Here is a 14786-nt window from a genome sequence, read left to right as displayed (position 1 = left end):
AGAATTATTAAAAATATATATATATAGGTGCCAATGGAGAAAGGAAAACCTTTTCTGCAAATGATGCTGAAACAGCTTGACATTCATATAGGAATAATAAAAAAAAGAACAGCAACCCTTACTTCATATCACACCACTCACCCAAAAATTAAAATGTATCAGAGACATAAATGTAAAATCCAATACTACAAAACTTCTAGGCTGGGCTCAGTAGCTCACGCCTGTAATCCCAGCACTTTGGAAGACTGAGAAGGGCAGATTGCTTGAGCTCAGGAGTTGAAAACCAGCCTGGCTAACATGGCAAAACCCAGTCTCTACAGAAAATACAAAAAGTAGCCAGGCGTGTTCACATGTGCCTGCATTCCCAGCTACTGGGCAGGCTGTGGTGGGAGGATTGCTTGAGCCTGGCGGAGATCAAGACTGCAGGGAGCCAAGATTATTCCATTGCAGTCCAGCCTGAGTGACAGAATAAGACCCTGTATTTAAATAAAAAGAAAAGAAAAGAAACTTCTAAAAGAAAGCATCTCCATGATTTTGAGGTAAGCAAAGATTTTTATATAGGACACAAAAGCAAGAATCATAAAAGAGAAAAAAATGATAAAGTAGTCTTTATCAAAATTAAAACTTGTTCTTCAAGAGGCCTCTTTAAGAAAACAAAATGGGCTGGGTGTGGTGGCCCACGCCTGTAATCCCAGCACTTTGGGACGCCGAGGCAGGCAGATCACTTGAGGCCAGGAGTTCGAGATCAGCCTGGCCAACGTGATGAAGCACCATGCTAAACCTCTGTTAAAAATACAAAAATTAGGCATGGATGTGCTCACCTCTATAGTCCCAGCTACTAGAGAGGCTAAGGCACGAGAATTGCTTGAACCCAGGAGGTGGAGGTTGCAGTGAGCCAAGATCGCACCACTGCACTCTAGCTTTGGCAACAGAGTAAGCGAGACTCCATCTCAAAAATAAAAAATAAAACAAGTCACAAAATGTGAGAAAATACTCAACGCGCATATCTAACAAAGGATTTGTTTCTAGTCCATATAAAGAACTTTTACAACTCAATAAGAAGAGAACAATCCAATTTTTTTTTTAATGGGCAAAATATTTGAACAGATACTTCACCACAAAAAGATACAGAAATGTCCAATAACCACATGAATAAATGTTCAGTGATCTGGGAAATGCAAATTAAAATCTCAGTGAGATTCTGCTTTACCTCTGCTGGAAGGGCTAAAATAAAAATGGCTAACAGGCCAGACACAGTGGCTCATGCCTGTAATCCCAGCACTTTGGGAGGCCAAGGCAGGCGGATTGCTTCACCTCACAAGTTTGAGACTAGCTCAGGCAACATGGCGAAACCCCGTCTCTACCAAAAACAATCCAAAAAAAAAAAAAATTAGCCAAGCATGGTGGTGCATGCCTGTAGCTCCAGCTACTCAGAAGCCTGAGGTGGGAGGATGGCTTGAGCCCAGGATGCGCAGGTTGCAGTGAGCTGAGATCACACCACTGCACTCCAGCCTGGGCAATAGAGCCAGACCTCGTCTCAAAAAAAAAAAAAAAAAAAAGGTTAACAGTGCCTGCCAAGTATTGGTAAGTATATGAATAGGCTTTAATCCTGTGTTTTCTCTAACATTCACATTATATACTAGGTGCTGTGGAAAAAAGAAATGATGCTTTAAAGTTTACAAAGCACTTTTACATTGGGTACCTCATATGATCTCCAAAGTAATCCTATAAGGTTATTTTTGAGTAGGGAGTATAAAGTGAATCAGCCCATTCATCCCTGCATAGCATAGACTAGACATAACTATGTCTGATTGGATTACGGACGCTACTAATACCAGTCTTCTATCTCTTTTTTCATTTATGTGGGAACCTGATTATAAAGATACAGTAAATTAAGCACCTTAGAAATAAAACTGTGAATTATGTATTTATCATCACTTTTACTGCAATAATAGCCACTAGTTTTCCTTCAAGTACTAGATAATATGTATTCCTGCTAAAATAACTTCAGTTCTCAAAATGCAGGTCTTCCACTGAGCTAAAATAAGTAACTACTCAGAATAATATCTGTTGCCAATTGAAAGAGTTTTGAACTGGCAAAGTCAAGACAAATAGAGTTCTTTTTCTGTTTGAAGACAAATTGGTTTCACTGGACTTATTTTTGTCCTCCAGCCTTTGGGGCCTCATTCCAGATTCTAGCCAGTGTCTGTCTTCTTATTTCAAGAAGGCTATTAAACCTGTAACAGATAATACATTGATGTGAGTCACATGCCCTGAAAAGCCATAATTCTGGTGAGGGTTATGGGGAGTGAAATTTCATTGATGAGATTCCAGAATCATTGATCCTGCAGCCGTACTCTATAGAAAGATGGTGGGTAAATGGTAAAATTAGAAATGTCAATCGAGAGCTTACCCATCATTAATCTTTTCCAAGTCTTCCCTAACTCATTCACCAGAGGCTTTGATTGACCAAAGGCAAAATATACAACTTTTCGTTCACATACACAGCTTTACTCTATAACCAGAGAGACCTGTCAAAATTGGCTCAGAACTGCAGCCAGAAAGGTTTGCAATACAAAGATCACCTCATCTCAAAGATATGTGACACAGAGTTTTCTTCTTTCACAGGAAGAATCCATTTGGAATGGGTCAAATGCAAGAGGATAGTTCAAATGACCTCTTAAACAATGACCAGTGACAGTTACAGAACTCTAAATGGTGGTTAATCTACTTACAAGCATTTTATATTAAGTTACCCTTAAATGGGAACATACTCATTGAAAATAAAAATAAGTCCTTCATCATTAGGGTTATTGGAGTCCAGTGGGATAGAAAAAAGCAAAATCATCATATAGTTTGGTATATAAAATTATATGAAAATGTGTGGAAAAACAAGTACAAAATGAAGTGGCTAGAAAAACTAGAAAACCATTTTTAAAAGCCAAGGGAAGGCCAGGCACGGTGGCTCATGTCTGTAATCCCAGCACTTTGGGAGGCCGAGGCGGGCACACCACGAAGTCAAGAGTTCGAGACCAGCCTGGCCAATATGGTGAAACCCCATCTCTACTAAAAATACAAAAATTAGCCAGGTGCAGTGGCACGCTTCTGTAATCACAGCTACTCGGGAGGCTGAGGCAGGAGAATTGCTTGAACCCAGGAGGCAGAGGTGGCAGTAAGCCAAGATTGCATCACTGCACTCCAGCCTGGGAGACAGAGTGAGACTCCATCACCAACAACAACAACAAAAAAAAAAAGCCAAGGGAGAGACTGTGTGATGCTGTGTGATGACAGTAGCCTCTTTAGCCTCTGGAGGAGCCATTGGCCAGGAATGGAAAGGAAAGGCACTTGGCACAGCTGACTCGAGGGAATATCTTCTCTCAAACTTCTTCTTGCCTCCGGGGAACTCCCCTACATACTTGTGTTTGAGTATCTTCCTGTACCAACTCTGCCATTTACTGTTTTCCTCATCTGATAATGTGAAAAGTAAGAGGTGTGTCTCAGAACTGTTAGGATGATTTAAAATGAGATCACATGCGATATGTATGGCATAGTATCTTGCCTATTTTATAAGGCTCCTGTAAGCCCAGCCCTGGAAGAGAAGCCTCTCTCCAAATCCACCACGTCTGGGTGGATTATCCATCCCACAAAAGCAACTCAGGTCATCACAGTGGCATAGGCCTCAGTTAAGGTTTACATGAAAATACTAAAGGCCACAGGACTACTGAGTATTTGGAATTCCCCATCTGGATTATTGCCCAAAGGGAGCACACTGTAGCGTGGTTTGCGCAGCAGGGGTGCCCAGAGACCCAGGTGCTAGAACAAATTCCCTACCCTCTGAGTATGTAACCTTGGGCAAGAGTCCCTTGTTCAACTCCTCTTACTTGGTTACTGAGGAAATAATCAGTCTCCCTCAACATGTATCACTATGATCTATCATGTGCCTGGCACTATGCCAGGGTACAGGATATGGCCCTCTGCCTTCTAGGAGCATATGGTCTGGTAGAAGTGGAAAGACACAGACCTGAATAACTGACATAAGGCAGAATAAGGTGAGCGTTGTGATGGAAGCACAGAGTGCTGTGGGTAGCACAGAGGAAGGAATGATTACCGTAAAAAGGAGAATTAGGGACCTATAATACCTTTGTAGAGTGAAAAGGCTTCTTGTGGACTTTGTGTAAAATGTTGATGTATCAAGGAAGCATTCCACAGGGAGGTGAGTAATGCGAGAACAGGGCTGAAGTTTAGACTACACAGGACATGTTTAGGGATGAGTGAGTAGTTCTGTGAGTGAGACGGGAGGATGCCGGGGTAGAAGGAAGTTGGAGCATAAGCTAGTGGGTTCTACAGAGGAAGGGTTTTGATCTGCTGATCAGAAGGTTTGGGCCAAGCCCAGGAAAAAGGGTGGCAGCCCCATACTTTTGTTTATTCATTTGCTTACTTACAACAAACATTTATTCATTATTTACATTGCAACAAGCATTAACCTGGGTGCTAAGGAGAGAAAAAAGAGTAAGACACAGTTTCTTTCTTCAAGGAAATCACAGTCTGTTGGCAGAGATAAGTAGTAATGGTGCCTAATATAGGTAACACTTGCTCCCTGCTCCAAGAACAAAGTTAAGCAAGTGATTAAGTTAAGCAATGCTTAGAGGTAGAGGATGTAAGAATGGCCTTGAAAGATGTGTCCTCTAAGATGACTTTGAAGGATAAATGGAATAGGAGCTTGCCAGATTGAGGTAAGAAGTCTTCCAGACACAGCCCAACAACACAACAAAGCCCAATGCTTGACTGACTGGGGCACACAGGGAACACTGCAAAGTTCCGTTTGGATTCTAGAGTGGAAAAGGGAACTAAAAAGAAAAGATCGGTGAGATGAGTTGGGATAAACCTTGGAGTTTGGGCTTAATCCTGAAGCATTGAGGCAGTATTGAAAATGTTTACACTGGGAAGTTAGGAAAATAAATAGTAGTAGGATGGAAGAATCAGAGAGGCCCTGGGCAGAAATCATAATGTGGGTGACCCCCAGGTTTCTGGCTTGAGTAACTGGTGCCATTCCCAAAATAAGAGAGTCAGGAGGAGAAGTAAGAGTTCCAGAGGAAGATGATGAGTTCGTTCTTGACTATGTTGAAGGTTATTGCAGGGTACCTGTGATGCTCTTGCAACCCCATTGCCACCTTGAAATCCTTCAGAGGCTCCCTATTGCCTTCAGTCCTGGCCTGCATTGTCTTCTCTCAGCCCTGCCTTCTAATGTGCTTGCTGCAGCCTGAGCAGCTTCGAGTTCCTAGAACTTGCCAGGTTGTGTTCTACATCTTTGAGCCTTCACCTAGAACACCATTTCCCTTCTCCTGCCTTCTGCCTGGCCAGTTGTGGCTCATCCTTCCAGACTCACTCAAGATAATAACATCTCTGAAGGAGGCTTCCCTGACGTTGTCTACCACCACCCCACCAAGGGCTGATACCAACTGTCAACAGCTACATACTCACCCCTACTTGACTAATGATTTGCATCCATGTCACCTCCTCCACTGCTGTGACATTCCCTGACCACCCCTCACTGGGCAGGTGGCATCTCTGTATCCCTCTTGCCTGGCCCAGATGGAACTTAGGACATCAGTAAATGTAAAATGAACAAATCCAGATGGGCGCATCCAACAGAGAGTTGGAAATTCCAAAAAAAAAAAAAAAAAAAAAAGCAAAATGAAAGGCACCAAAAAAATGCATACAACATTAACACCTTATGTCTACCATTAGCTCCCCCTGCCACCCCTGTCCTCTTCCCCGAACACTACATTATCTGAAGGCTAGATATTCAATCATCCAAGCCCCTGGCTGTTGGCCTGGTTATGTGTGTGGAATGGAACAGAAAGGGAGGAGGAGTGCAGAGGCCCAGGGAGGAGCATCAGTGAAGGTTTGGAGACTGACCTGGAATTCCTAGCCATCATGGGTACAGTTTACATGAGAGGAAGCTTGGCTTACACACCTGTTTCCTCTTTCTAAGCTCTGGCCCGTATTTTCTAACACCATCTGGTGGCCACATCTGTAAATAACAAACTCCTCAGGAGCTGAGAGAGCTTCTGTAAGGCAAAAGGTCAAGGGATTGGCCTCAGAGGGCTATGTATTACAGCCCCCACAAGTTTATATGCATTTGAGATTTGCCTTTTCTGATGAGACACTTCAAGAGCTTTTGACCAGAATTTTAAAAACTCTTACAGCCTCCAAAAGGCTGAGAATCACTACTACAAAGGATTCTTTTTTTCCCCAAGTGAAATCCTATGAAGAATCATCATATAAAAGCTAAAGAAGCAGACCTAAATCCCTGCTTGCTCAGAACTTCACCCTCCAATTTCCCAAAGCACCTACAGAGAACATAGAATCTAGTTTGAAAACCACCTTTGCGAAGCGAAGGGCTTGCAGCGCATCAGGGCCAGATGGGCCCTTAGAAATCATTGTGATGAACTAGGTCACACCTGAGAGAGGAGGCTTGGTGAAACGCACAGCACGTATCGGTAGCAGTACTGGAACCTAACACAAGTGTCCCCTCTTGTTTCTCATCTGTTTTTACTGCTTGCCTTATTGCCCAAAACCTAAATTTAAAAATGTACTAATCAAAACTTTTCTATCCTGAATATGGTTCCCAAACAGGAAACCATTCTTCCTATAGATTTCTAGATCTCTGGAAAGAGATCTTTCCCCTCAAAATGCCTCTCAACCAACCATAAATCATTGTAGAAAATAAATCTATAGCTTACGTTTGAATAGTTTGTTGTTTGTGTTGGGGGGTGTGTTTTTTTGAGACAGGGTCTCACTCTGTTTACTAGACTGGAATGCAGTGGTGTGATCATAGCTCACTCTAACTTCGAACTTCTGGGTTCAATCAATCCTCCTGCCTTAGCCCCCTCAGGAGCTAGGACTACAGGTGTGCAGCACCCTGCCCAGCAAGTTTGTTTTTTTGTTTGTTTGTTTGTTTGTTCGTTTGGTAGCAATGGAGTCTTATTATGTTCCCATGCTGGTCTTGAACTCCTAGCCTCAAGTGAACCTCCCACCTCAGCCTCCCAAAGTGCAGGGATTACAGGCATGAGCCACTGCACCTGACCCAAATAATTCTTTGTAACTTACAACATCAATACCCATGGGCTAGTTTCACAGTGGCAGAATAGACTCAAAGAGATGAAATGACTTGTTTGCTGTTTCCTGTCATCAACTTAAAGGTTCTTTCCACTGTCTCACAACATTTGTATTTGAATGTGCATATTCTGTGGTACTTAAAACAATGAACAGATAGGCAGTCCAACCGGCTTACTGATACCTGGTCAGGGAGTGGGGGTTAACCCCCACAAATAACTGCCATTTGGAGATGGGGGACAGATGAAGTCTAATATTGTTTAAACATTCATGTACTAGAGTCTAGTATCTAAACAACCTTCAAAATATGCTTTTAGTCATCATTTTACAGATGCCTAAACCTATAGTCCTAGCTCCTGAGAAAGTGCTTTGCCTCAAGGTCACACAGCTAGTAATTGGCAAATCGTAGGTAAACCTCAGGTTAGCCTGACTCCTCATCCTGTATTTTGCCTACATCAGTTAACTTCATGGGGCTTTGAACATCCCAGCCTGTCTCCTTCGGGGCAGTCCTTGGCTTGTCTTACCCTCCTGCCCATTCCCTTCTTTCTCTTTTAGGAGTGCCAGCTTCTCTCAGGGCACCAGAGCCTCTTTTCTCATGAGAAGTGACACGGCTGTACAAAAACTTGCCCAGGGCAATGGACACTGTGTCAACGGGGTCAGTGGTCAAGTCCATGGCTTCTATAGCCTTCCCAAGCCGAGCCGGCACAATACAGAATTCAGAGACAGTACCTACGACCTCCCCCGCAGCCTGGCCTCCCATGGCCACACCAAGGGCAGCCTCACAGGCTCCGAGACAGATAATGAGGATGTGTACACCTTCAAGACACCAAGCAACACCCTGTGCCGGGAGTTTGGGGACCTCCTGGTAGACAATATGGATGTTCCGGCCACCCCACTCTCAGCCTACCAGATCCCTAGGACATTCACTCTGGACAAAAACCATAATGCCATGACAGTGGCCACTCCTGGGGACTCAGCCATAGCCCCCCCACCACGCCCCCCCAAACCAAGTCAGGCAGAAACACCTCGATGGGGTAGTCCTCAGCAGAGACCTCCAATCAGTGAAAATAGCAGATCTGTCGCTGCCACCATTCCCAGACGCAACACCCTCCCTGCAATGGACAACAGCCGACTTCACCGAGGTCAGTATAAGCCCTAGCGGAGACTCAGAGGGAGGAGGAGGTAACACAGGGGTTCTCAATAGTTTGGTAGTCCTTGGTCTTCTGTGGCCGAGGGGAACTTATGAACCACCTAGGTCACTGATACTCACAAACGTAGGTGTCTTCTACCCAGATCCCTTACCAGTTGGGTCCTCCAGCACAGGAGGCTGTTAGTAGCAGTTGTATAACAGAGCTAGTCCCGGAGAAGTTAATATTCTAATGGAGAATAGGACATTCTTGATTAACCACAGTATAACATATTATGGGTTTAGAAGTCCAAATCATTATATTTTTTCATTTATAAATCAAACCAAAGATCTAAAAATTAAATTTAGAAGATCAGTCCAAACTAGAGTGAAACCTCTGTGGACTAACAGACTGTTAAAGCAAAATGAGATCTTAAGAATATTTTCTGAATCATACTTGAATCTCTTTGGTTGAAGTCAAAATTTTTTTTGAAGTACCTAAATTCTATTGTTACTTGTTTTCCACCGAGAGTGTTCCAACTCTGCATGTAACCTCCTCTGTATGATGAAAAAATAGAACAATATTAATTCCTTTCATTTTGCATCTTGCTTTATAGCTTACAAAGCCTTTTCTTGTCCATCCTGTTGTTTAAGCCAGGCAGAGAGGTTGGTGGGACAAAACCTCCTTGTCTCCATCTCACATGAGGCCAATGACAGTTAAGAGACTTAAACAGAGTTGCAGAGTCATTGTGCCAGAGATGAGACTCAGACCCTAGAGTCCCAGCTCTTGGTTTAGACTTCTTTGCCGCCTTTCAATCCATCAACAATTTGAGCAGTCATATTGTGCTTTGGAACTGAGATGATAAAGACATACATAAAACATGTTCCTGCCCTTCAGAGCTTACATCTCGTTGGGAAAATAAAACCAACCTGATATAAATCAGGACAAGTATTGTTACTGTGGTATTCAGAGAACTGATGGCTGGGGTGAGTGGGACAGGTAAGTGCTATAGGAGTCAAAGGAGAGGTGCATAGATGAGGGTAGAGTAGTCAAGGATGGCTTCTCTGCAGATGCTAACACTGGAGCTACATCTAGAAGCCCAGGAGGATTTTTGAACTGAGGAGTGATGTGTTCGAAGAAATTCCTTATCATTTGGGGTTGAGAGTGGTATCTTCTGGAGTATCAGTAAGACCTTCAACCACACTGGTGAGGGTATGGGGAAGTGTCAACACATGAATCAACCATGAGTACATACGGATCCTCCTTCCTCTGTCAGCTTCTTCCTGTGAGACCTACGAGTACCCACAGCGCGGTGGAGAGAGTGCAGGCCGGTCTGCTGAATCCATGAGTGATGGAGTCGGCTCTTTCCTGGTGAGTGTGGGTTAACCAGGGGTCCTCAGGCAGGCCTGGTTAGGTAAAAGGTCATACCTTATGGAACTAAAAGCACAACCCCAAAAGAGTGATGGCATCTCCATCTTAAGACACTGCCCAAGTTCTTGTCTCAGTTCAGAACCCTGCGTTGAGTCTTTGGACAAGTAAGATACAAGTATTCTAGTTCGGAAGAAATGTAAGTGCTAAGGTAGACTGGATTACAAGGTTCACCAACCTTGTAGGTAAGCAGAGAGTCTAGAATGCAATAGACCCAGGCTGCACGGTGGGGGATCTTCTAAGGCAACAACCTTACCCACATGGCCTCACATGTAGGAGGGAGGCTTCAGTGTGAGACTCCAGGCAAGGGTAGTACTCACAGTCAGGCTAAGTGGCAGAATTATGGCTTGAGAGCAGGATCCCAGACTGCCCTCTGGAAGATGCTTACTACAGTTCTTCAAGGTGTCAGGCAAGAAAACCAAGGCCTGGCTTCAGGCCCACTGGTAAGACAGTGAAATCAGGTAACCAAAGCAGAAGCAGCTTAGTTGTATGTCAGGGCACGTAGAGCAAGAGTTAGAGGAAGGCTATAGCCGGGGTGCTGTATTGCACAACTCTGTAGAAGCTCCGACTGCAGCTTGGTGGTCCCCTAGGTGCCTGGAGTGAGCCCCAGGTACTTAGGAACCTGGACTGGGGAAACACAACTGGCCCCAGACCTCACCTTTCAGAGCCAGGACTCCTAATATGCTCCTTGTTCTGATCCAGGGCCTGAGATGCTGACCTGCCAATGGTGAGTCTGGACTTGAGGTGGAGGGCAGGTCCTGAACCAAACCTACAGTCTATGGACTATGCTACCCACAGTGTTGGTCAGGCATCTAGAAAGCCAAGTGGACCCAGTCACCAAGAATATTTTATACTCTAGATTTATCAAAAATTATTGGTGGATGCCAAAGGATCATGAAGGCTTGAAGGGGCCCACAGACCTCATATATTCTTGTCTCCCACTCTGCTTCCTTTTTTTTTTATTTTTTATTTTTTGAAACAGAATCTCGCTCTGTCACCCAGGCTGGAGTGCAGTGGTGTGATCTTGGCTCACTACAACCTCAGCCTCCCAGCTTCAAGCGATTCTCGTGTCTCAGCCTCCTGAGTAGCTGGGACTACAAGCATATGTCACCACGCCCAGCTAATGCTTTGTATTTTTAGTAGAGAGGAAGTTTTGCCTTGTTGGCCAAGCTGGTCTCGAACTCCTCACCTCAAGTGATCCAACTGCCTTAACCTCCCACTACTCTGCTTTCTTTTTTGGTCTCCCCAGGGTCTCCCTTATAGCTTCAAAATGTAGCTAACCCAGTCATGACTTATCTTGCCTAGTTTACAAAGTCTTACCCACTTCCTGTTTCTTCTTGCTAGTAACAGCTGTATTTCTTTCACTGTTCTTCTCCCTAGCCAGGGAAAATGATTGTGGGCCGATCAGACAGCACCAATTCTGAAGACAACTATGTGCCCATGAACCCAGGTTCTTCCACCCTGTTGGCCATGGAACGAGCAGGTGATAATTCCCAGAGCGTCTACATCCCAATGAGCCCAGGGGCCCATCACTTTGACTCACTTGGCTACCCATCAACAACCCTTCCTATGCACCGCGGCCCCAGCAGAGGAAGTGAGATCCAACCACCCCCTGTCAACCGCAACCTCAAACCTGATCGGAAAGGTAAGTCCATTCTTTCCTGTCCCATCTCTGGACAATAGCTAGGGACTCTTTCCATTTGCTTAGGGGTCATGTGGATCCTGGACTTGGGATGTGTGACTTTGGGCAAATCATGTAAATTCTGAGTCTCAGTTTTCTTATCTGTGAAATGAAGATGGTAATTCCTACCTCCCAGGTTTGCTGTGAAGGAGAGCATCTAGGATACTACTTTGGTACACAGCAGGCATTCAGTGAAGTCAGGTTTGTGCCCCCTGCATGTAGACCAGGCAAGTTCCCGGTCTGCTGTGATCTCACTCTCCTGGTCTTGGATTAGCGGCAAGGATTCAAAGGGAGGAGTAGGATAGCTGGGCAGAGATAGCCCCCTGTGGGTCTGGCCAACAGGGAATTCAAATCTTAGCATGTGAAACTGAAGCCCTCAGGCCCTTGTGGCATCTACCTTCCTCTACTGTGGCTTGCACAGACCTGGCCAGGAGCAGCAGGGAGTAGTCACAGTGACCATCTCCACTTCAAATATGGTCTCTTGGCTGGGTGCCATGGCTCATGCCTGTAACCCCAACACTTTGGGAGGCTGAGGCGAGTGGATCACCTGAGGTCAGGAGTTTGAGACCAGCCTGGCCAAAACAGTGAAACCCCATCTTTACTAAAAATACAAAAATTAGCCAAGCGTGATGGCAGGCTCCTGTAGTCCCAGCTACTAGGGAGGCTGAGGCAGGAGGATCACTTGAACCCAGGAGGCAGAGGTTGCAGTGAGCTGAGATTGCACTGCTGCACTGCAGCCTGAGCAACAGAGCGAGACTCTGTCTCAAAAAAACATATATGTAAATATATATGTATATATAAATATACATATCTGTATTAATATGTAAATTTTTTTATATAGTCTCTTATTTTTAAATGAAGTCATAAATTGAAGGAGAAGAATCTGTTTTCAAACCCTGTGTCCTCATTTTTGATTCTGAAAATATAATTACTGTAGATACAGCAGAAAGAATTTTTAATTTGGAGTCTGAAGACATGACTTCAAGGCCCATCAATATGGGCAAAGATTATATAACCTCGCTGAGCATCAGTTTCCCTGTGTGAAACTGGAATGACTTTGCAGGCCTTTATAAACATGCTCATGTGTTATATATAAGGTGTGTATGTGTAGCATTATTACTGGCTGATTACCGGACTTTCTTTTCCTGCTCCAGCAAAGCCAACACCACTTGACCTGAGAAACAACACCGTCATCGATGAACTCCCCTTCAAGTCACCTATCACCAAGTCTTGGTCTAGGGCCAGGTGAGTGCCTATGTGTTGGGGTGGGCGCTTGGAGTCAGCCCATTAGAGAAGATGAGTGAAATGGTAGCTGGCCTGTGGGCCAGGACAGCTGGATTCTGATGCTAATGCTATCATTAGCTGATCATGTCTCTTGATCTCTTGTGGCTTGGTTTCCTCAGCTATAAAAGGGAATAATTATACCTGCCCTATATCAGATCTTAATCTGATGGAGTGTGCAGCTCTAATGGCTGAGGTCTGGGTGTGTGAGGGTTAGGGCCCAGCTGTAGGCTAGAAACATGGCAGCAGCCATGCTGCTTCCCCAGTGTTGATTCTTCCTTCCCACAACAGCCACACCTTCAACTCCAGCTCCTCCCAGTACTGCCGCCCCATCTCCACCCAGAGCATCACCAGCACAGACTCAGGAGACAGCGAAGAGAACTATGTCCCTATGGTGAGTCCTTTGGGCTTCGCTGGAATGACTCCTATCAAAGTCTCCTGGGACCCACTGCTCAGTTCCCCACTTCCCAGCTTAGCTAATTCACCTCAGCCCAGGGACTCCTTGTATTATTCATGATTTAGTCTCCTGCCACAAACCCTTCTTGAGCACCTATTTATCAAGCAGTAGGAGTTGTCATCAGATGTAAGGAAGACATGAGACCTGTCCCAACGAAGTCATGGTCTTCAAGAGCAGGGGCCTGCCTCTCTCATGACAGTGACACAGGTGGCATGATCTGTGTGCCCTTGGATAGTCAGTGCTGGAGGGATTTCCTCAGCGGTGAGAGGCATACATGCACATAACTCACTTTGGTGAGGCAGTAATAGAACTATCAGCACAGGCAGAGGAGGATATTTCTTCCCTGAGATTTCCATTAAGGGCATAACTGCCCAGCACCTGGTAGTCACTGCATAGACAGTGAAAGAATGAATTACCAACCAATAAAGCAGCCAACAAACAGAACACAGGACTATCACCTTCTCATTAGAATAAGACTTCAGGAAAGTCCTAGAGGAGGTGTTGCTTTGCTACAGCAGGAGCCTGGATGGATAGGATCCTAGAGTGTGTCATCTGAAGAAATGTGGGCTTTGTGCAGCCTGGAGATGAAGCCACCCTGTTCAGATCTTGGAGGAGCTAGGCGGGGGAGCAAGCTGCTTTGGGGGCTCCCTTCTTCTTCTTTTTTTTTTTTTTTTTTTTTGAGACAGAGTCTCGCTCTGTCACCCAGGCTGGAGTGCAGTGGCCGGATCTCAGCTCACTGCAAGCTCCGCCTCCCGGGTTTACGCCATTCTCCTGCCTCAGCCTCCCGAGTAGCTGGGACTACAGGCACCCGCCACCTCGCCCAGCTAGCTTTTGTATTTTTTAGTAGAGACGGGGTTTCACCGTGTTCGCCAGGATGGTCTCGATCTCCTGACCTCGTGATCCGCCCGTCTCGGCCTCCCAAAGTGCTGGGATTACAGGCTTGAGCCACCGCGCCCGGTCTGGGCTCCCTTCTTAAGCACAAGCAAAGGCTGGGTGTCTCAGGAGAACCACTGTTGATGAGACTTGGCCTGATATGCTATAAAGGAGACAGTGTGGTACAGGGGTTAGCACAGGTTTGGAAGTCAGAAAATAGACCTGATTCCCATCACTCAACAGCTGTGCAACTACAGGCAAAGTCACTTCTCTGAAAGTAAAGTGAACCACAGTTTCATATTTGTTTTAAACAATATCAACAGTAATCATACCTACATTACAGGATTGTCATGAGGACTAAAATGAGAACATGAAAAGTCCTTAGCATGATGCATGAGTCAAAGTAGGGCTCAGGGAACCAGTGTTCTTACTCCCAGAGGTATTTTTCTGGGTGGTGGGTTAGTCTGTTTTCTACACTCATGGTTTTCTCCTCCTCGTGACAGCAAAACCCAGTGTCTGCATCTCCCGTTCCCAGTGGCACCAACAGTCCTGCCCCTAAGAAGAGCACCGGCAGCGTTGATTATCTGGCCCTGGACTTCCAGCCGAGCTCCCCAAGCCCCCACCGCAAGGTGCCTGGAGTAGAGGTGGGGGGACAGTAAGAGCTCTCAGGGCCCCAGAGGCAGAGATCATGGAGGTCAGGGTGCCTTCAACACTGAACAGCAGCACTCAGCCTCCCTCCTGCTCCAGTACCCAGCTTTTATGATGCATCTTTAGTCATAGAGCTTTCACCTAGGTCTAAAGACTCCTATTCCTGCTCTCA

At 45.3% G+C, this 14786-nt stretch overlaps 1 protein-coding gene across 1 annotated transcript in view; it reads left to right on the top strand.

Annotated features, from left to right (window-relative positions):
• Positions 1–14786, top strand: part of GAB2 (GRB2 associated binding protein 2) — a 68978-nt gene that overhangs the window by 49384 nt on the left and 4808 nt on the right. The window contains exons 3-8 of the mRNA XM_017893563.1: positions 7675–8261; positions 9523–9617; positions 11055–11319; positions 12510–12600; positions 12928–13030; positions 14470–14595. Coding sequence (XP_017749052.1) covers positions 7675–8261; positions 9523–9617; positions 11055–11319; positions 12510–12600; positions 12928–13030; positions 14470–14595 — 1267 coding nt within the window. The remainder of the gene's footprint in view (positions 1–7674; positions 8262–9522; positions 9618–11054; positions 11320–12509; positions 12601–12927; positions 13031–14469; positions 14596–14786) is intronic.

The sequence above is a fragment of the Rhinopithecus bieti genome, unplaced genomic scaffold (assembly GCF_001698545.2).
Source record: "Rhinopithecus bieti isolate Rb0 unplaced genomic scaffold, ASM169854v2 scaffold_23868, whole genome shotgun sequence".
In the NCBI taxonomy this organism is placed as follows: Eukaryota; Metazoa; Chordata; class Mammalia; order Primates; family Cercopithecidae; genus Rhinopithecus; species Rhinopithecus bieti.
This window is presented reverse-complemented; position numbering and strand designations above follow the sequence as displayed.